The sequence below is a fragment of the Meles meles genome, chromosome 18 (assembly GCF_922984935.1).
Source record: "Meles meles chromosome 18, mMelMel3.1 paternal haplotype, whole genome shotgun sequence".
NCBI lineage: Eukaryota > Metazoa > Chordata > Mammalia > Carnivora > Mustelidae > Meles > Meles meles.
This window is the reverse complement of record NC_060083.1, coordinates 49,056,231-49,079,926: the sequence shown is the minus strand read 5'-3', so window position 1 is coordinate 49,079,926 and position 23,696 is coordinate 49,056,231. Positions and strand designations below refer to the sequence as shown.

General features: G+C 35.5%; 1 protein-coding gene across 6 annotated transcripts in view; it reads right to left on the bottom strand.

Moving 5' to 3' along the window:
- Positions 1 to 23,696, bottom strand: part of TANC2 (tetratricopeptide repeat, ankyrin repeat and coiled-coil containing 2) — a 375,880-nt gene that overhangs the window by 131,143 nt on the left and 221,041 nt on the right. For all 6 annotated transcript variants that reach the window (XM_045983964.1, XM_045983965.1, XM_045983966.1 and 3 more), the window contains 2 exons: positions 22,186 to 22,372; positions 6,573 to 6,836 (listed from right to left, as the gene is read on the bottom strand). In XM_045983964.1, coding sequence (XP_045839920.1) covers positions 6,573 to 6,836; positions 22,186 to 22,372 — 451 coding nt within the window. The remainder of the gene's footprint in view (positions 1 to 6,572; positions 6,837 to 22,185; positions 22,373 to 23,696) is intronic.

Here is a 23,696-nt window from a genome sequence, read left to right as displayed (position 1 = left end):
TACATTTACCTTTTACCCTTTTTTTTTGAGCAAACATGATCAGTACTACTTAAGAATCTGAAAATCTGTGCTTAGCCAGAAAGGCTCTAATTATGGTATGAACACTGTGATAAATGGAAAAATAATAAACAGTTATGGTCTATGGGCATAGCAAAACAGGCTAATGTTATCCCTTTTATTTTTTTGAACATGGGGGAGGGGCAGGAGAAGGAAAAGGAGGGTAGAAAGAATTTGAGTATAGAAAATATTTTCCAATACTTGAATTTAAAACAAATAAATTCCAATAACAAAGAAAAATCATTATTTTGTGGTATTTGATATAAACAGTATACTTTCTATTAAAAAGATAAAAAATGACACCAAAAGCATGATCCATAAAAAGAAAAATTTGATAAACTGATGTGATCAAAATGTTTCTGCTTCAAAATATATCAATGAATCAATGAAAAGATAAGTAACAGACTTGGAGAAAATATTTTGCAAACCTGTCGTTTGATAGAGTATTGTATGCAGAATATACAACAAATGCTTACAACTCAGTAAGACAAACAAGCCAACAAAAAAATGTGCAAAGGGTTTGAAAAGATATTTTACCAAAGAAAATATATGAATAACTAATGAGCACACAAAATAAGCTCAACACCATCAGTCATTAAGAAAATACAAATTAAAAATATAACAAGATAGTACGTCACACCCACCCAAGTAACGATAGTAAGAGATAAGACAGTAACAAATGGTGGAGAGAATGTGGAGAAAGAGGAATCCACACACACATTATGGGCGGGAATGTAAAACGGTGCAGCTACTTTAGAAAACATTTTGGCAATTTCTTAAAAAGTTAAACATAAATTTACCCTATGACACAGCATTTCCACTCCTAGGTATCTATCCAAGAGAAATGAAACCATATGTCCATCCGAAGACTTGCACACGAATGTTCATAGTAGCACTATTCAAAATAGCCAAAACCTGGAAAAAACCTAAATGCCTGTCAACTGGTGAATGGATAAAATGTGGTACAGGCACACAAAAGAATACTATTTGCAATAAGAAGGAACAAACTTCTGATACATGCTATATCATATCATCAAAAACATGATGCTAAGAAGCCAAACGTAAGAGACCACAGACTACATTTATACAAATGTCCAGAAAAGATAAGTCTACAGAGATAGAAAATAGATTAGTGGCTGCCTGGGGCAGGGGATGGGAATAAAATTAATATTAAATAGACATGAGGACCACGTCATCACAACATATTATTGGAATGATGAAATGTTCTAAAATTGATTTATGGTAAAGGTTGCATAACTTAGTAAATATGCTGTAAATTACTAAATTGGGTAGATTATTCAAAATGGGTAAATTTTATGATATGTAAAACATAAGTCAAAATAATTATTTTTAAAAATAGGATAAATTCACATAGACACTGCTGCTTTAGGACTTTATCTAGGCTAACACTGAACTAAGGTGGCAATTAAAATCATTTCTGGCCAGTTTGGGTACTGATCCTAGGTTTATGGTCTCAACACGTGGAACACTTTAAGTAAATTATCCATTTGTTGAAGTTACTAGGTTATTATACACACACACACACACACATATATGTATATATTCATTCATTCATTCATTTATTCTGAGAGAGGGGGTATGGGGCAAAGTAAGAGAGAGAATCCCAAGTAGACTCCATCCCCAATGCAGAGCCAGACAAGAGGATTGATCTCAGCATCCTGAGATCATGACCTGAACCAAAATCAACAGTCTGACACTTAACAGCCTGAGCCATCCAGGCGCCCCTAGGTGATTTTTAATCAACACTAAAAATAGGTATTTCTTCAAAGACCTAGTTATGTCACCAAGAACCACTATTTCTAAACCAAAGGGAAAATTCTTCTAGAAAGACAGAAGCCTAAATACTTTATACATTTTTTTTTTAAATTGAGATATGGCTTGTATATGTTAACTATATAAATCTTAAGTGCATAACTCAATAAATGATTATATGTGTACACACCCATGCAACCACCATCAATCAAGATATAGAAGGCTCCCTTGACATTCCCACCAAAGGTACCCACTATCTTAGTTCTATCACCATAGAAATGACATAGTTTTGTCTATTTTTCTACACTTCATATAAATATACATATTTCATATAGTATGCCCTCTGCATGATGTTATCTTGGCTACAACATTCTTTTTCATTGTTGTATAAAATTTATTAAATCAGTCGACTGTTGACAGACATTTGGATGATTTCAGCTTTTGGGTATTATGAATAAAATAGATATGAACATTCTTATATTTATTTATATTTATTTTAGTTATTTTTTTGGTGAATATAAAGACTTTTTTTTTCCCCAGTAGGCTCCATGCCCAACACAGGGCCTGAACTCATGACCCTGAGACCAGAAGTCATGTGCTCTACCAGCTGAGCCAGCCAGGCACCTGGGGATTTATTTTTGCTGGCCATTCTATACAGGAGTGGAACTGATAGGTTTTAGGTAACATGCATAAACAGCTTTAGACACCTTTAATAGACCCTGCCAAGCACCTTTACAAAGTGCTAGTTCCAGTTGATTATTACACTCCTATTAGCAATGCATGACAATTTCAACTGCATCATATCCCCATTAACGTGGTATTGTCATTCCTTTTAATTTTGTGGGTATGCCCACAGTCGTATCTCACTGCCAGGAAGTAGGAAGGATCTGGTATCTTACTCTACTTCTAACAAACTGGGATGGCGGAAGACAGGAGACATCTAGGTCAGAGACGAAAGACATTTTATTACTCAGAAGAAAAGCAAAAGCCAGAGTATCAACACTGGAGTTGCTCTCTGAGGCGGAATTCCCACGGGCAACACCAAGAGCTGGATGGTACCAGCACATGCAGATGGGTGTGCTGTGAGAAGATGTGCACTGTGCCTATGAATTAATTTGTGTTTTCTAGGAGTCTGTAAGTGGAATCATATAGTATATTCTCTTTTTTGTCTGACTTCTTTCATTCATTGTCACCATTTTGAAACTTGTATACATTGCTGCAGTATCAATAGTTCACTTCTTTTTACTGCTACGTAGTACCCACTGTAAGGATATGCTCTAATTTGTTTATCCATTCAACTGCGGGGGGCCATTCAGGATGTTCACGATTTTTGGCTATTAACAAATAAAGGTGTATACCTTTGTAAGAACATGTTTCCATTTCTCCCTCTATAAATCCTACTGATTTTTTGACCTCACATGTCTCTTACATATATTATAATCATATATAGGTATATATTACATATATAATCTGGATATTTTATGTATAACATATATACTTTAAAGACTCATAAGTAATATTAACCTTTGGAGAGGGGAACTACATGGAGAGAGGAGTGGCTTTTTCTCTTGTATTTTTTTGTTCGAATTTGAATTTTTGTTTGATTTATATATATATTATGTAACACATATGAATCTTTAATTTCTAGAATATGTCAGCAGGAACTACTGGGCAAGGAAATTACAGCTCATTTTTGTTTTGTTTTCTTCTTTGTATTTCTCTGTATTTAAAAAAAATCTAATAAATGTTACTTTTTAAGGCAAAAAAAGAAGAAAATCTTCCAAGCCATTTTCTCAACTCTACTGATAACTGGTGATTCGCTCCCTATAATTCTGCGTAATACCACAAGCTTTTGATGAACTATTTTCTCTAACTCCAGGCTCTCCTCCTTCAGTTCATCCTATATGAATGAGTATATAGCCATTTTTCTAAACTGCAAATCTGGTTATATAGCTCCTGATTAGACTGACTAGCAACAAAATAAACCTAATATCATCAGAGCACAGAAGCTCCTCGGTATCATCTGCAACATCATTTTCTACTATGCCATCACTGTACCCCAGGTTCGGGTCATGCTGAAATGCCAGTAACATGCCAAGTTCCTTCACTTCTTGGTGCCTCCTTCCTGTTTTTTCTGTCCTTCTTGTGACTTCTCGCTCATCCCTTTCTGTGATGTCTTCTATTCCTCTCTACCCTCTCCCCCTCCTTTTTAAAAGATTAATTAATTAATTTGAGAGAGAAAGAGAGCAAGAGTTAGGGGGAGGGGCAAAGGGAGAAGTTGAAGCAGACTCCCTGATGAGCAGGGAGCCTGACATGGGGCTTGATCCCAGGACTGTGAGATCATGACCTGAGCAGATGGCAGACGCTTGACTGACTGAGCCACCCAGGTGCCTCTACCCTCCTACTTTGCGTTCAGATGCTTCCCTCCTCTGTGTTCCTATGGTACTTTAAAATTACTGTATTATAGCAGTTATCAGACTGAAGCTGACTATTTCACAAAAACAGCAATGGATGTCAATTAGAATTCCATCCTGTAATTCTTTCTAAAACTCTTTTTTTTTTCAAGATTTTATTTATTTATTTGAGAGAGAGAGAGCATAAGCAGAGGGGAGAGAGAGAAGCAGGTTCCCTGAAGAGCAGGGAGCCCAACATGGGGCTTGATCCCAGGACCCTGGGATCATGACCAGAGCCAAAGGCAGATGCTTAACCCACTGAGCCACCCAGGCGCCCATGTAAAATTCTTATCCTAATATTTGCTGAAGTCAGTGTCCCAAAGAATATGCAAAGACTTACTGAAGTTGAAGTGTAGCCACAAATATATTGATGCCTAAAAGGGGTAGAGTTGCTAAATGGCAGTTAGCAAAAAATATACCATGAGAGGTAGTTTAGAAGCCCTCAAAATTCACAGATTGGATGGCAATTCCCTGAAAGTTGACCATAATTTAAAAGATTTTATTAAGTAACTAGAATATCAGCTCTTGCAAGATAAAATTCTAAATAAACGAAAATCTTACAATCCATGTAAAAGAAAAAACGTACTCTTCACCTGATAAAATGTTGCTTGCTTTGTAAAGTTTAAAAAAATATATATTTTAAAAATGGCATTTTTTATCTGGTGATTAAAATACCTGGTACAGAAATCTAAGTTCTGTTCTCTGTGATAGAGCTATAGAGTCAATTTCTTCTGTATGTATTAGAGAAGGAACTGGTAACTCACTGATACTTATGACAGTTGCCTTGTGCTAATTTCTAGAAAACAAGAGTGTTAAAAAACTTTAGAGAGAGAGAGAGAGAGAAGGATAATATCTGGCCAGTTTGTCCTGGACAACTCTTTGTACAACCTAAGGTTAACATCTGAATAGGGTAAAATAATGAATACAGATATTTATTCTCAAGAAGGGCAAAGTACTTTATAATCTCTCTAGTAAACTAAAAAGAGGACAAGAGAAGCTTATACTTTTGACTTCTACCAAGTGCTCAGTGCCCTTCTCTAATAGCAGAGCTGGAATTTTCTTATAAATCACTGCAGCTTAGTTAAGAAAGTGGGATGTACCATTAAGACTGGTAGCTATATTTCCTCAATGTTATGTAGGCGAGAACTTAAACATTTCTTTTCTGGAAAGACTGAATTTGCTTTGCACTGTTTAAATTACAGCATTCTAGGAGTCTAATACAACATCATTAGTGGGGATCAATATATTCCAAACAACCTAAGAGAGAAAAGTTTCTGTCACTAGTTAAAGTGAATAATCTTGAAAAATTAATATTTAAATCGCCTACAGTTACCACATAATCACATGTGATGACTGAAGTTGATGGTCTCCCCGAGGATGGAACAAAGAGCAATGTTTTAGAGAAGGTACAAAAAGGCAAGTAGCATCACATTATCGTCTGTATAACATAAATCATTATATTTGGGAAAAAAGAGCTCTCAACTACAATAAGTGTTTTATTACCTTGTGTCAGAGAGACAAACCTTTCAGGCATTCATCAGGCAAGTAAGAAAGACAAACATAACTATGGTATTATAGTAAGGACAAAGCCGAGATGATGTTGCATTTTGAAAATGCCAGAACGCCCAACTATTCTGCAAAAGCTCCTGGTCTGAATTATTAAGTAGCAACTTAGCTATATAAAAATATCCTTTGACATCAATTCTGAACAGCTGCTAAAGGATAACGGCTCCATATTTCCTTAATGAGTTTATGACTAAGACTGCTAGGAGTGTTTGAGTTATTCTTTAGCAATGTAGGTACCTGGTGATTTTCCTATGATAGGATGACCGGGGTATTGTGAAAATACTGAGCTCTGCCTTACCTGCCTGTTACTCCCTCAAACTATGGATGACGATTTATTTCTGATAACACAACTTGTACTGAAATACACATTAATTTTAAAATGTTTTTTAACACTATTGTTTTTAAAAACCTCAAACCAAAATCTTTTCAAAGACTTCGGATGTGAAAAAAATACAGTTAGAAATTTAATAATAAACTTTATTGGTTTTACTTCTGATTTTATGCATGCTGTTACACACTTTCGGAGCAGAACTAAATAACCACTTGAATATGATGATATTCATATTCAAAGCCAGATTCAAAAAGATATACACGTGCATATTACCCAAACACAAAAGAATAGCTTAGTCAAAGAAGATGAATGGAAAATTCTGTTAAAGCAGAATTTGCTTTCATTCCAGTACATATGCCAGTAAAATGGTCAATTAAAAAAAAAAATCTTACCTGCTACTGAATTTGGCCGTGGCATAAGATACAGAGGAATAGACTGTACGGACTGTGACAGAACTGTTTCCAAATTCCTCTCTGGGATCTTATTCAGACTATAGGTAGAAGCCGTCATGTTTTCATCTACTCGATACAAACAGGAATCCATGCTGGATTTTTGAGACTGCCAAGGTTTTAGGTTTCCTCCAGATCCTAATTCTTTACTGCTTTCCCCAACATATTTCGTGCGTTCTACATTTTCAGAATAGCTTGTCAACGTAGCTGAAAAAGAGAGTAGAACAAGTTTAAAAAACCCTCACAAACTTAGAGATTAAGCTGTTTACTACTATCCAAATTCATGACTAGCTATTAAGAGTAGTAACGATATTATTTTTAAGAAGTCACTGATGATCGTTTCATCTCCACCATGAACTTTAAATAATTGAAAGCAAAATATAATTCTTACATATTTTCTCTCACATCTGTTATATATTTACTTTAACAACTCTATTTAAATGGAACTAAACACATTCATACATCAGTGTTTAAAGATCTACAACTAGAACCTATCAATGCTAAAAATTTCAGAATTTCATCAAAAAGGGAATTTATATAATTTTCATGAATTGCTGGAGAGTCCTCCAAATCTCAAAAAGATCTTCATGCTCCTTTTATCCCATATTTTCCCTCAGTTAAATTTATTTCCTGGCCCCTTCTATGTAATTAAGAATTAGAAAAAAACAAACAGTCCTTAAGTAGACACACAGGATATACAGGAGAAATAATCTGTCCAAATAAGGAGGCAATACAGGGCCTTCTTGTACAGCTACCCTCCATAGCGCTAACCCTAGATGTCCCCGCATGAAATCAAACAAAACCCGAAAGGTTTTAAAATATTTTCATCAATGCTAGAAATGCAAGGATTAAAAACATTAAAATCAAGATTATAAAAACCTTAGCAATAATTATAAGAATAAAAGAGGTCATCCCAGGAGAGTTTTTAATAGGTTATTCATATTCTCTTCTTACATCTTCAATATACTTGTTGTTAAAAGAAGAGACCTAAGTTTATTAGGTAATTTCCATAATCCCTTATAGTGAGGAGGTTGTCTCTTTGGAAATGTAAATGGAGTTCTGGACTTTGTAGTAACAGGGGAAAAGAAGAGTTACAAAGGAAGACACCCCGGTTGCTTCGGTTGCTTCGAGCCTTTCTGCTCTTTAAGTCCTCCTTGCATCTGAGAATTAAGTGCTGCCAACTGGTCTCTGTATCCTGATACCAACGGAGTCTAGTTCCAAGGTAACATCTACCTGTTAATTGCATCGGAGTGGGCAGTCACCATTAGGCTTCTCCAAGATGACAACGCTCCCTACCCCTACCTACTCTTGACACGTTCTCCCCTCCTTTTTTCAAAAGATTTATTCATTTATTTGAGAGAGAGATAGAGTTTGTGTGTGTGTGTGTGTGTGTGTGCACGCACAGGGGGAGGGGCAGAGGACAAGCAGAATCCTCAAGCATAATCCCTGCTGAGTGCAGAGCCCAACATGGGGCTTGATCCCAGGACCCTGAGATCATGATGTGAGTTGAAATCAAGAGCTGATGCTCAACCAACTGAGCCACTCAGGTGTCCTGACACATCCTTTTTGTATATTGTCCCTATTATCTTTTTTATATATTGCTGTATTCAATGTTGGAATTCTGTTAAAGCCTTTAATGTCTATGTTCATGAGAGATACTGGCCTGTAGTTTCTTTTTTTTTTTTTTAAGATTTTATTTATTTATTTGACAGACAGAGATCACAAGTAGGCAGAGGCAGGCAGAGAGAGAGAGAGGGAAGCAGGCTCCCTGCTGAGCAGAGAGCCCTGGGATCATGACCTAAGCCGAATGCAGAGGCTTTAACCCACTGAGCCACCAAGGCGCCCCTGTAGTTTACTTTTTATATAATGTCTTTGTCTGGTTTCATCTTAGGATAATGTTGGCCTCATAAAGTATTCCTTTCACTTCAATTTCCTGGAGCAGTTTCTGTAGAAATGGGAGAAGATATGTGCAAATGACATTACAGACAAAGAGCTGATATCCAAGATCTATAAAGAACTCCTCAAACTCAACACTCAAAAAACAGATAATCATGTCAAAAAATGGGCAGAAGACATGAACAGATACTCCTCTAAAAAAGACATACAAATGGCTAAGAGACACATGAAAAAATGCTCAATATCACTAGCCATCAGAGAAATACAAATCAAAATCACAATGAGATACTACCTCATACCAGTAGGAATGGCAAAAATTAATAAAACAGGAAACAACAAATATTGGTGAGGATGTAGAGAAAGAGAAACCCTCTTACACCATTGGTGGGAATGCAAGCTGGTACAGCCACTCTGGAAAACAGTGTGTAGTAGGTTCCTCAAGATGTTAAGAACAGAGCTACCCTATGATGCAGCAATTGCAGTACTTGGTGTTTACCCCAAAGATACAGACATAGGGAAAAGAAGAAGCACATGTACCCCAATGTTCATAGCAGCAATGTCCACAACAGCCAAACTGTGGAAGGAGCCGAGATGTCCTTCAACAGATGGACAGAATGGATAAAGAAGATGTAGTCCATATACACAATGGAATATTATTCAGCCATAAGAAATGATGAATATCCACCATTTGCATCAACATGGGTGGAACTGGAGGGGATTATGTTAAGTGAAGTAAGCCAAACAGAGAAAGACAATTATCATATGGTTTTACTCATATATTGAACATAAGCAATAGCATGAGGATAACAGGGGAAGGGAGGGAAATCTAAAGGGGGAGAAATCAGAGAGGGAGATGAACCATGAGAGACTATGGACCCTGAGAAACAATCTGGGGGTTTCAGAGGGGAGGAGGCTAGGGGAGAGGGTAATGGTTATGGGTAGTGAGGAGAGCATGTGCTGTGATGAACACTGGGTGTTATCTTAACTAATGAACTGCTGAACTACTACATCAAAAACTAATTATGTACCATACAGTGGCTAACTGAACATAATAAAAAAATAATAATAAAAAAGAAAAAAAAAGAAATGGTATTATGTTTTCCTTAAATGTTTGGTAGAATTTACCTGTCAAGGCATCTGGACTAAGAGTTTCCCTTGTGGGAGAGTTTTAAATAACAAATTCAATTTATATTTAACAGCTGTAAAACTTTCAGGTTATCCTTTTCCTCTCAAATGATCTTTGGTCATGTATTATTTCCAGGAATTTGTTCATCTAAATTGTCAAATATATTGGCATAAAGTTGTTCATGACATTTACTTACCCTTTTAATGTTTGTGGGGTCTGTAGTAATGTCGCTCTTTTGTTCCTGATATTGGTAATTTTTATCTTCTTTTTTGCTGGTTAATATGACTAGCAGTATATCAATATGATTTTCTCTGAGAACAAGCTTTCAGTTTCACTGATTTTCTCTGTTCCTATTTCACTGATGTCTGCTTTTTATTATTTCCTACTTTGTTTGGTCTGATTTGAATTTCTTTCTTTTTCTTGTTTAAGTAGAAGTTTAGTTCACTAATTAAAAAACTTTCTTTTCTAAAATAAGCATCTAATGCTTTAAATTTTCTTCTAAGCACTTCTTTAGCTGCATTTTAAAAATTTTGATGTTTTGTTTTCATTATCGTTCAATTAAAAATATTTTAAAATTTCTACTGATTTTTTTTGACCATGTTACTTAGAAATGTGTTTAATTTCTAAGCATTTGTGAAATTTCCTGATATTTTTCAATTATTGGTTTTAGTGTAAACACGTGGTTAGAGAACACAGTTTGTAATGGTTTAGCCCATTTACCTTTATTGAGACCTGTTTTATGAAACAGAATATGGTCTCTTGGTGCATCTTCTGTGTATACCTAAAAAGAATCTGAACTATGCTAGTGTTAGGTGGACTGTCCTATAAAAAATAATCAGGTCAAGTTGGTTAATGAAATTGTTTAGGTCTTTTACATGCTAATTGATTTACTACTTGTTCTCTAAACCACTGAGAGATGAGAGGTAAAAATCTCTGTGGATTTCTGCCATTTGAAGCTTTGTTATTCCACGCATGAATATTTTGGATTGTTATTTCCTATTGATGATTTGACCCATTTATCATTATGAAATGACCTTTCTTGATAGGTTTTCACTGTTTATTCTGAAATCTATCTTGACACTCTTAATGAGGGAGAGGATGAGCATACAGTATAGACTCCAGGACAAGCAGGAGCAGCAGGGACTTAATATTCATTTACCAACCATTTCTAAGTCTTTTTGGGAGACTGCGACTGGTCATTTTGAAGAACTGGATTTGGATCTCTCCTCTCAGAAAAGAATTGAGTACCACAGTATCATGTTCCCAGGTGAGACTAGATGCTAAAAGAGGGTACTAATAATTGATCTATGTAGTATAAGAGTTGAACTGGATTTGCCACTCTAAATGTACTTACCTGCCTCTTGTCTGCTACGAATGACTCTAGCAGTGGTGTAGACTATTCCCATGATTAGAGCTGGGTCCTTGTTATTAACATCCTGCTCCATACTGAAGAACTGGCTATAGTGGCTATTCTTGGTCCTTTGTAATAATCATGGGCAGAAGTCAACCACTGTCTTATGTACTGTCATATAGCCTCTTATCTGTCTCTAGACTTCCTAGTTGCCATGGAGACATGAGATGCAGTAGGGCTACTGGATTTATGCAATAGTAAGAGTCAGGGAAATAGTATCCTATTAGGGCTAACATACCAATGTGAGAAGGGAACTAGAAGTAATACCACCTTGTAATTCCCCCTTCCACAGTTAAGAAATGCATGGTCTCTCTGAAGACTTTCAGTAGAATCAAGCAATCATCTCTGCCAGCTCTGTAATTCCTTTCCTTATAATTATTTCTCCTCCTTTTCTGCCTTACTTCTCTTTAATTCACTCTTGTTTCCTTCGTTTATAGTCCCGTAATATAGTATGAGCACATAACTTTGTTGTCTCAGGCTCTATTTTTCTAAGGAATCTATGCTCAGGAAGTCTTGTTGATGAAAATGTTGAGAACCATGGGATACTCTTATAGCTAATCCAAATATTCAAGTCAGTTTCAGTATACAGTCAAAACTACTCACTTTAATTAAAAATTCCTTTCATATGTTCAGACTTTCAGTCATGAATAGCCCAACAGTTCCTAACTTTTTGCTACTAAACATAATGCTATACCTTTCCCAATGAGGTTATCATGGAGTCCACAGCATTATTTTGTAATTTCTAAATTATTTTGTATTTCTAAATTTCTAATATATACATAATGTACCTGTGTGTTCTTTTATTTTATATATATATATATATATATATTTGTGATAACAAGTTACAACTATTAATTTATCACCAAGTATCTTGCTTGTATTATCTCATTTGAAATTCTATCAATATGTACAAGGAGAGTTGCATTAACCCATTTTCTAGATGAGAAAGATAATACTCTGAGAGGGTAAGTGATGTTCTTAAGATCAATCAGTTGTTAAGTGATGAATCTGGGATGCTGTGTTCTCTTCCTAATTTCTGAAAATTATCTCATTAATTTAGAATATAGTTGAAATTTTTTAGTAAAATCTGCTAAATATTCAGTAAAAATTGGAAAATAGTATTTCATTTGGTGTAAAGATGTAGTGATTCAGCTGGCTTTCTAATTATTTGCAAGAAGCTTAGAGTTCATATAGCTGCTAGGATCAGTATCCTGAATCAAGCCAGAGAAGGAAAACTCTTGCTTCCCAGAGAACTTGTCTACATGTAAAGTGTCTGCTATTTAACCTGTTACCTTTTATGTTTTTTTGTGTTGTGTCCAAAAGAAGTTATTTTTAAGTCCCTAATCAGATTTGGCTAAGACCTACCTGTATCTGTGTGGTCTTAGCCTGGTATATATCCCAGAAATATACCCCTTTTCCCCAGATAAACCATGAAAATATTCAGTACACTGGATGACTATACCTTTACAGGTCTGAGAAAGTAGCAATGGAGTTCACTATTTTCAGTATTTCAAGTAATTTATAAATAATATATAGCTAGTTAAAATGGTAGCTAGTTAAAACATCAAACTTCTGCCAACATAGCTAGAATTTTATTAAAGGTGACAACAGCAGTTACCTCATTTAAACAGAAGCTTTGGCAGAAATACATGTTTGATAAATTAAACATGAGAAGCTGCTAAATAACAAATAGAGTGATGCTGAAAAATTTTTCAAAACTATGGGATCTACCAACAAAAATTATGAAAGTACTGATCAGTGGTGGAAAGATTAGAGAAACTGTGAGTTAATTTGTGGTACACAGAGATGGAATTACTCAGTGGTCTAAGGACCCTACTTTAGTTTTATTTGATGCACAATGGTCTAGGATCTTAGGGGCACAGAAAGTAAAAATAGACAACTGACGCAAAATGCTAGAAGTGAAATTCTCTAGGTAACTACTTCTACTTAGGGATTTTGTGCATATTTGCTTCATTGATGCTTTTCACTGAACTTGGTGACTTTTGGTTAATTCCATTCACCTACCGATCCAATAAATTTTTACTGAGCAATTAATGTATATAAATAAGATAGGTCTTAAATCCTTAATTATAGAAGAAGGACAATTCTGTGACAAAAGAGGTCATACACAGAAAAATGAATCATAAAATGAAATGCTATTTTTAGTAACAACAGGCTAATGTCTGTATATTATCCACCTTTATGGATACATCCTATTTTATTCAACCATTCCTCTATGGTGAGACCTCATATAATTTGGGGTCATCAGGGTTAACTAAAACACCAGAGAATGCAGTAATACTTTCATGCATGCTAAAAGTTTCAAAAGCCCAAAGCCCATGCATGCAGTCTTTGTGCCAGATTAGCTGGGCCTAGATGAATTAAGCACTCATATGTGTGAAGTTTCTATGAATGGAGTTGGAAAGGAAGACACAGTTCCTCACTGAAAATATACATATTTGTTTCCCTAATCTATCATTATTTCTAATAATGACCAGGTGGAACAAAGGATAGGAAGAAAATACTGAGTCTCACGTAACTGAAGAGATTTTTCTGAGATCTCCATTTTCCTTCTCTGATACAGAAAAAAATTGCTACCTCAGTATAAAAAACTATTTATGTGACATGTCTTTTTTTATTGTCATAGAGACCAGAAAAGAGATAGTGTGAGGAAGAAGGAATCACAGGCACATGAAACAGGCTTGTTGTGAATAAAATTAACTCTCTATGCTTTTAAATCAGTTTTATTGAAGTACAATTTACATACTGTAAAATATACCCACTGTAAACGTACGATTCAATGATTTTCACCAAATTTATAGATCAGTGCAATCATCACTATGATTCAGTTCTAGGATGTTTCCATAACCCCTAGAAGTTCCTTTGTGCCTGTTTACAGTTAATTTCTGTTCTCATCCCAGTACTAGGCAACTACTGATTTGCTTTCTGTCTCTATAAACATGCCTTTTTGGAATTTCATATAAACAGAATCACATAAGACGGAGTCCTTATGTTTGAGGTCAATTCATTCTGTAGCATTTATTAATAACCTCTTCCCTCTTTATTGCCAAAACAGTACTCCGCTGTATGGACAGTTCACATTTTGTACATCCATTCACCAAGTGATGGATATCTGGACTGTTTCCAGTTTTTGGCTATTATGAATAATGCTTCTTTTGGAGACATGTTTTCATTTCTTTTGGACCTATTCCAAAGAGTAGAACTGCTAGGTCATATGGTAAGTTTATGTTTACTTCATAAACATAAAGTAATACATGAGGGCAATACATGAAGGTTCTAGTTTTTCCACATCTTTGCCAATACTTGGTACTTTTTTTTTTTTTTTGGTAACAGCCATTCTAGTAGGTGAACAGTAGTGTCCCACTGTGGTTTTAATTGCACTTCTCTAATGACTGAGGATAATGAGCACTTTTTTTCTGTGCTTGGTAGTTATTCATGTATCCTATTTGGTGAAATGCCTATCCAATGTCTTTTGTACATTTTAAAATTGGATTGTTTGCAAACAAAAAGCAGAATCAGACCTAGAGATACAGAGAACAAACTGATGGTTGCCAGAGAGAAGGAGTGGGGGATGGAAAAATGGGAGAAGGGAAGAAGGGGATCCAGGCTTCCAGTTATGGATTTTTTTTTTTTTAATTTTTATTTATTTGACAGAGAGAAATCACACTAGGCAGAGAGGCAGGAAGAGGGAGAGGAAGGTAAGCAAGCTCCCCGCTGAGCAGAGAGCCGGATGTGGGGCTCGATCCCAGGACCCTGGGATCATGACCTGAGCCGAAGGCAGAGGCTTTAACCCACTGAGCCACCCAGGCGCCCTCCAGTTATGGATTTAATAAGTCATGGGGATGAAAGGCAGTTTAGGGAATAATAGTCAATGATATTGTGAAAGCATTGTATGGTGACAGATGGTTGGTACACTTGTGGTAAATACAGTATAAGGTATGCAGGTGTTGAATCACTGTTCACCTGAAACTAATGTAACACTGTGTGTCAGCTATACTAAAATTAAAAAAAAATATATGTATATAAAATAAAATTGGTTCATTTGTCTTCTATAATATTTTAAAACAGGACAAATTTTTTTTTATCTTGACTCATTATTCTACTTTTGTTGATAGAGACTACGTTTTTAATGCCATATAATAGTTCTAGGTCATCTATCCTGAGACGGAATTATTTCAGAACTATGCACTGTTCTGTAATAATTAGGACCAGGGGTTTTGAAGTCATACAGACCTGAACTTGAATCTTAACTTTGCTTCTTACTGTCTATAATATGACCTGAGACCAATTATTTTTGAATTTCAGTTTTCTAATTCTAAGAAAGATTCTTACGCTATTATATAAGACAGAGTTATTTTACAACTAGACTGGGCCATTCCCAAGCTTATTTCTGGGGTTGCCTGGGAGTCTATTACTGATTCTTTGCCAAGATAACTAAAGATCTATAATTTGCTCTTTAAAGTTTTAAACTTCTCTTGCAGCCCCCAAAACTAGCAGTTTATTGACAACTTACACTGGAGGACTTAGACAACCTGACTTGGCTATGAGATGAGAGGGGCATAAAAATCTTCACTATAAACTTCTGGGGAGCTCTCCTGAAACCAAGATTCCTCGTACAAATTTGGTCCTTTATATTCTGGAGATAGAGCACATCCTGTTTAAGAAAGAACTTGGAGAGCTGTACTTGGAAGTGTCTAGGGTCCTCTGCTTGTTTGCATTCTCCTTTACCTGCTATTCTGTATCTTTATTAAAAGACTTTATAGGCATTCTCTGTCAAGTCTTATGCATCATTTCAATGACATGACCCTGTGAAATCTTTACAACTATTTTCTTATAAGATCATTGTAACAGGGGCTCCTGGGTGGCTCAGGGGGTTAAGCCTCTGCCTTCGGCTTGGGTCATGATCCCGGGATCCTGGGATCAAGCCCCACTTCGGGCTCCCTGCTCAGCGGGGAGCCTGCTTCCTCCTCTCTCTCTGCCTACTTGTGATCTGTCTGTCAAATTAAAAAAAAAAGGATCATTGTAACAATTAAATAAAGGTACTTGGCTCAATGTTTGTACTCAATAAATGCTGGTTGATACTATTCGGTCAATATGCAAAAGAAATGCTTTGTTAGGTCTCCTTGATCATTCTAATAAGCAGTGTCCAGATTTCTTTAACAAACATGTCATATTATAGCTATTGACATTTTACTTAGGGCTAAGTGATTAGAGAGGTGGGAAGAATGATGGAGTCATAGAACAATGAGTGGAAAAACTTAGTAGTAAAAATAAACGTGTACTTTTCTGAAAACAGGTTGGGGAAAACACAAAAAAGTAATTCACATGATCTAATGTTCAGTTTATGACCCAGAGGGGTAACTTTTTTATTTTAATCTTTTTGAGTTTAGTTCACACACAGTATTACATTAGTTTCAGGCACATAACACAGCGACTCAGCACCTCTACAGGTTACGCTATGCTCACTGCAAGTGTAACTACCATCAGTCACCCTACAATGCTATTACAATATCACCAACTGTATTTCCTATGCTGTGCCTTTTATCCCCACAGCATACTCACTCTGTAGCTGGAAGACTGTATCTCCCACTCCCTTTTACCGATGTTGCCCATCCCCATAACCCCTTCCCTCTGGGAGGTACAACTTTCAAGATGTGACAATATGAATCAAACAAAGAATATACAACATCCCACTGGTCTGCAGTCATACAGACCTGAATCTGAATCTTAGCTTTGCCTCTTACTGTCTTGAATCTCAGTTTTTTAATTTAAGGAAGATTATTACATTATTAGATCAGGTAGAGTTATTTTACAACTAGACTGGGCCAACCCTATGCTCATCTCTGGGATTGCCAGAGTCTAATACTGATTCTTTTTACTTACTAATGTGAAACATTAGGAAAACATAATCACAAAAAACGGGCAAAGTCACAGATACTACATCTTTGTAGGTGTTAAGTGATATAGGGCTATAGGATAGAAGACCAAATTTGGCAACAAAATCAGGACTTAAAACATTCCAAGATTTGATTAAAAGAAATAATTCAAGAATTATACCATTCTGGAAAGAACTGTGACCTCCAAATAAACCAGAGGAAAAGCAAAATGGACCCATGCTTAAATTCATTTTGCGGTATAACCATACCAAAAAGGACCATTATTAAAACTTAATATGAAAAAGGAATAGGAGAGAAAAATGATATCTCATGGAGGTTATAACTGTCAAGATTTTTGCTTGACATTATGTGTATATGTCTATATATGTGGATATATAAATACATATACAGATAAATAGAGATATAGCTGATAGGAGATTATACGTTATTAGTGGTATCACCTACTAGGTACATACATAAGACCATTATACTACTAGAGTTATACCAATAAAATTAAAAAAGAGAGTCACAGATATAAAATTAACAAGCAAATATCTGACAACTGCGTTGGTGACATTTCACCACATGTTTAAGAAGGGTTATGAATTTGGGGAGGGATGCTATGACTGCAGCAGAGAATGCTTTCTGTGGTAGAAATTAACTCACGTCTGGGCTGAATCAACTCCACAGAATCAAATAAGTCACAGTTATTTAAAATCTTCTAGAACCCTATTTTACATTCAGAATACTTAAAAATTTAGGAAGTCTGTATTTCTAGTATTCCAAATCTTGTAACTAGGATTCTACAAATTTTGGTCAACTATGAGAGTGATACAGCCAAGCACATGAATGGTTAAAATTCTGATAGCTGTAAGTGGAAAATGCAGTGCATCACAAAGGATCACACTGAGCTGACCTCTACAGGAATTTAAAATGCATAAATTAAAACATTTAATAACTTTTGTGCATTTTTGCTAATAGGGCAGGATTTAAATACAGAGCACTAATAAACAACAGACCATCTTGGAAGTTTTATTTGAAATAATGCAAGCAATATGAAATTTGGTAAAGCAGGTGTCTGTATAATCAGACAGGAAAATACTTAAAGAAAGTGTATTTAACAGTTAAGGTAGGTCAGTCATGAGATTTCCAAGGTAATAACAATCTTGACTATTATTACTTATGCCACATTCTGTTTTCTTCCAACTCAAATTGCATTTAAAAAAATAAAAATGAAAGAGAAACTAAACATTTAAGTTAACTGCTCACATATAATTTGATAACTGTTCTACAGTTGAAGTAATTTGATGACCAGATATTATTCTCATTCTTCTCTCATAATTTTGTAAGCAAATGTTTATTTATACATATTAAAGAATGGAAGTTCATCATTCTTTAAATTACATCTATTAAGAACAAAGGCACTTATGGTACAAGGAACACAATTTTGGAAACTTATCAGAAAAAAAAATAGAGAAACACTGCCAGCTGTAAGTCAAAGCAGGATCCCATTTTTAATTTTCAGAACATACGAACATTTACTCTGAACATCCACTGACGTGTTAGGTTTTCCCTTTGACAGGTAACTACTTGTAAACATATTTTGTCTGCTCCATCAGCACCATCCCTTCCACTTGGATGAACACATTTTTATATGCAACACAGGGGATATGCAATGATAGACACTAACAATATCAACAGAAGAACCCAAGAAGAAGCGTGGCTGGGATTATAAAAGTCACTTTGCTAAAATTAATCATAAAGAGAATGTAAGAGAACAAAACTAGTCAATGGATAACTCTAATCTCTACACTTTGTTCAAAATCGAATAAATCCAATACCTATCTTGTACCTAACGGTCACTCTAAGCACTATCAAAAAATTAATGCAAAATACCAGATCAGTCCTTGGGCCCTTCTTCTTCTCCCCTTTTGCTCTCCTTCCATTTGTAAACATTTAGTTAAACACTGACTGTGCTACCACATACCAGCTACTGGACCAGACGCTGCAGATACCGACGAGTAAGGCAATGTTTCTGCCAATAAGAGATTAACAGCTTGATCCCAATGGTGGAAAGCAGGTTCAAAAAGTAATTAATACAACACACATTAAATGCCATGACATCTATATGCTCAGGTGTTACTGGGAACATGGAGTAATAATATATACTGGATAGGAGATGGAGTGGAAAACTGAAGGGAGGTGGTGGCTGCGGTTAAGTGGCAGAACACTTAACAAAGTCTTAAAAAATCCATAGGAGTCATTCATATGTGAAGGAGATTACAGGTAGAATGGTCAATATGAGCAACAGCACAGAGAGGAAAAAACTGAATGCATCAGGTAACAATAAAGTCTAATGTTGCTAGAACAATATATACAAAGCTGGAAATAGTGGGACAGATGGCTGGAGAAACTGGCCATGGTCAGTTCAGGAGGGCCTGGGCTTTAATTTATAGGTAAATGGGAGTCAAAGGAATATTATGATCAGACTTGATTTTCAGGTAGTTCACTATCTACCTTATAGATAACAGAATCAAAAGAGTAATTGGTTTTCGGTTAATTCACTTTGGTGGTTGTGTGAAAAATAGACTTGGAAGGGACAAGATGAAAAGCAGAAATAACAGTTACATTTCTATTAATCTATGTCTAAGATAATGAGGACTGCTCAGACAATACTAAGAAAGATGAAAATACAATCTGGGGATAAGAAATTTAGGGGGAGGGAAGGTCTCCTCTCAGCTCTTTAGCTCCTGTGTAGGTAGTGAATATTTTGGACAATTTTATACCAGTAAATTTGAAAAAGATAAAAACCATAACGAAGGAAAACTGATTCAAAAAGAAAGAGAAAACTTAGAAAGTCCTATAGTTATTAAATACTATATGAATCAGTAGTAAAGGGCTTCTGGGTGGCACAGTCAGTTGAGCTTCCGACTCTTGGTTTCAGCTCAGGACATGATCTCAGGGTTCTGGGATCAAGCTCCGTGCCAGGCTCTGTGCTCAGTGGGGAGTCTGCTTGGGATTGTCTCTCTCTCTCTCTCCCTCGACTTATTCTCCACCACCCCGCCACTTGCTCTTTCTCTCTCTCAAAAATTAAATAAATCTTTTTTTTTTTTTTTAAAGATTTTATTTATTTATTTATTTGACAAAGAGAGATCACAAGTAGGCAGAGAGGCAGGCAGAGAGAGAGGAAGGGAAGCAGGTTCCCTGCTAGCAGAGAGCCCGATATGGGACTTGATCCCAGGACCCTGAGATCATGACCTGAGCCGAAGGCAGTGGCTTAACCCACTGAGCCACCCAGGCGCCCCTAAATAAATCTTTTTAAAAAAAGTAGTAGTTTAAAAAAACACTCATGAGTATCAGCTCCAGATTATTTTAATGGCAAGTCCTACTAAATAGTCAAGGAACTGATAATTCCAATCTTTCATAAATTATTCCAGAGGTTAGAAAAAGAAGGTACTCTTCTAGAGTTTATTTCTCTATTTTATTTCATTAAAACATTTAGTTTTATGTTTTATTATATTATACATATATATAAAAACTAAATGTTTTATTAAATAAAATATGTTTATTTTTATGTTTAATAAAAAGTTTAATGACTATATCTTCATAAAGACTTCTCATATAAATAAATCACAAGTTAGAAATTATTATGCTAAATCCTGAGGATGTATAAAAACTGTAAGACATGAATCCTGCCTTTAAGAAGCTTTGTAATAAGTTGTGAAATAAAGAAACCCGAGTCCTCCAACTTTGTTCTCCTTTTTCAAGACTGTTTTGGCTACTCAGGATCCTCTCAGATTCCACTGAATTTTAGGATAGAAACACCACGTGTTTCTACTTGTGCAAAGAACTTTGTTGGGATTATGATAGTAATTTCACTGAATGTGTAGAATGCTTTGAGAAATATTATCACTTTAACAATATTAAGTCTTCCAATCCATGAACACAGAATATATCTTCATTTATTTAAATCTTTTAAAACTCCTTAAGCAATATTTTCTGTTTCGTGTACTGGTCTCAGTTTAGTGTACTGTTTAGTGTAGAAGTCTTTTACCTCGGTTAAATTTATTCCTAAGTATTTTGTTCTTTTTGATGCTATAATAATGGAATTGTTTTCATAATTTTCTTTTGAATTGTTCATGGTTAGCATGTATGAAATGCAACTGGTTCTTATGTGCTCATTTTGTATCCTGCAACTTTGCTATTAAAATATTCTTTTCAACGGGGCACCTGGGTGGCTCATTGGGTTGGGCATCTGCCTCCAGTTCAGGTCATGATCTCAGGGTCTTGGGACTGAGCCCCATGTCAGGCTTCCTGTTCAGCAGGGAGTCTGCTTATCTCTCTCCCTCTGCTCCTCCTCCTCATTTGTGCTCACCTGTGCTCGCTCTCTCTGAGATAAATAAAATCTTTAAAAAAAATTCTTTTCACTTATTACTTATTTTAAATGAATAAATTTACATGTTAATACATATGCCTTTAGGTATTAGATATATACTTAGTTGCATGGCATTAATATCTGCCTCACCATCTAAATAAATAAATAGTTTGATTTGATAACTTTTAGAAGGAAGCCAAATGAGGAAGAAATATTTTCTTTATGCCTGGTCTTTTCAGCTTTTGTCATTTGTTCACCAACCTTTCCTCATCCCTTCCCTGAAACTTTTATCTTCTTTGGCCTTCCTCCAATTCTTCTACTTGTCTGACTACTACTGTCCACGGGCTCATTCTCCTACCTCTAAGTTCCTGCTCAATTTGAACATGGCCTAAGATTCAGTGCTCATTCCTGTTTCCTTCTCTGTGGATTCCCTTTCTTCAGATTCTTCATTTCCCAAAACTTCACTCATTTCCATTTGACTGACTCCCCTTAATAAGCATATAGTAAGCAATACATATATGAAGAACTGAGAACCTCAGCTCAGTGAGGAATGAACCTTTTCTGAACCACTTCTGTTGGCAGAGAGATGAACTTACAGGCAGCAGCAGACAAAACTTTTTTTTATCCACCCCATCTTTTATCAGGTAATATCTTTAAAGGAGTGGTTAAGGAGGGAGGGATAGCTTTCATTTTGTTTACCTTTATTTCTCTCTCCAGCATCATTAAAAAGGACATTTTGTATACATATTTCAACAATTCAAACACAGAATTTTTTAAAACCTTAAGTTTGTGTAATTATTTTAAAGAGGGGGAAAAAACCCACAAAATGATTAATGTAAAAATCAACTCACCAATAATGCCGCTATCTCTGCTTTCAAGGGTAGAGGTTGGACTGGTAACAGCCCCATAGCTGCAGTCTTTGGCAGCTGCATTTGTACTGACTGGCGGGAGGGTGGAGCAGGGGCTACTGGCTGGTGGAGAGGCAGTGCTACTAGTCAAGGTGGAACAGGGACTTATCCGCTGAGTGATTGCTGAGGTCTGAAAAAGTGGAATGAAAAACAAGATCAACTGATCGCTGTTAAAGTAAAATGTATCTTATGGCAAAATATATGCTTTGATGAGAAAAAGAACAAAATCTACATACATAACTTTTACATCAACTAGGTACTAGTTGCTTTTTGCCTTCTAGGGTAAGAGAGTCTGCATCATACAATTAAGGCACAACTTGATAAATTTTAACACAAGCAGAGACTGTGGTCAGTTTTTCTGCCTAAGAAATTTCTAGTGACAAATATTCTTTATCACTGCCATGAATTCACAGATGGATTTTTTTTCCCACAGAGGTATTTTTAATTAGCTACAAGTTGTGCTTGCTTTTTCCTATCAACAAAACTATTCTGAAGGCTTAGAATTTAGTCTTGTTAATACTTTTCTTCAGATTGAAAAAAAAAATATCTGCAGCCAAGGAGAAATAAAAATAAGGCTCTCAATGCAAATAAACATTTTTTTTTTTATACACAGGTGGCTACTCTAAGACAGTAAATGAACGCAGAGATTATGCCTTATCCTGAAAGTCTAACTAAAAGATAGAAAACAATGTTCATTTAAAGCAAAACTAAATAATTTCTCTGTAGAAACTGATTATAGACTGAGATTGCTTTGTATCTTGAATAACTTTTATATGAGGTCACCTCAGTTTAAAGTTTTTGATGGGAAGGAATGAATAATCACCAAAAAGATTGGTGGCAATATATCTTGGCTTACCTAATTTAACAAAAATCCCTTTTCCTTAACTCTTTCTACCCAAATTAATTGCCAAAATATGAACAAAAGTATATATTTTTTCAAACACTCAAAAAAATGGTAAGTTATCAGTGACACAATTACTGAAGGAACACTAATGACACCACTCAACATCTTTAAATGTCAAATCTAAAAGAAATCTTTTGACTTCTTACCTACAGAGTCACTATTCACATTCTCTCCACTAAAATTGAAGATTTACATTTAACAACTCGACTTGAAAATGTGTTAATCACTAAATACGAGAAAATTAAGGCTCTTTCACTCACCCTAACATAAGGTTTAGATACAATCCCTTGTATTTCATCATATGTGTTGAATCCAGGTTTTGACTTTAATTTAAATGCTATAGCTATAGGTCATAAAGCATACAGTCAACTTAGGGCACAAGTGACATTCTCAGAACCTGGCAATGAAGCAAATCGTTTCAACCGTATTAATGATATTAGGAACTGATTTTTGTTAGTCATACCACAAGCCCTCCAATCTATGCCATTTCTCTTCGCTCTCTGTCATTTTTTTCTCCAGAGGATGGAGGAGTTTCAATTTCTTTGTAATC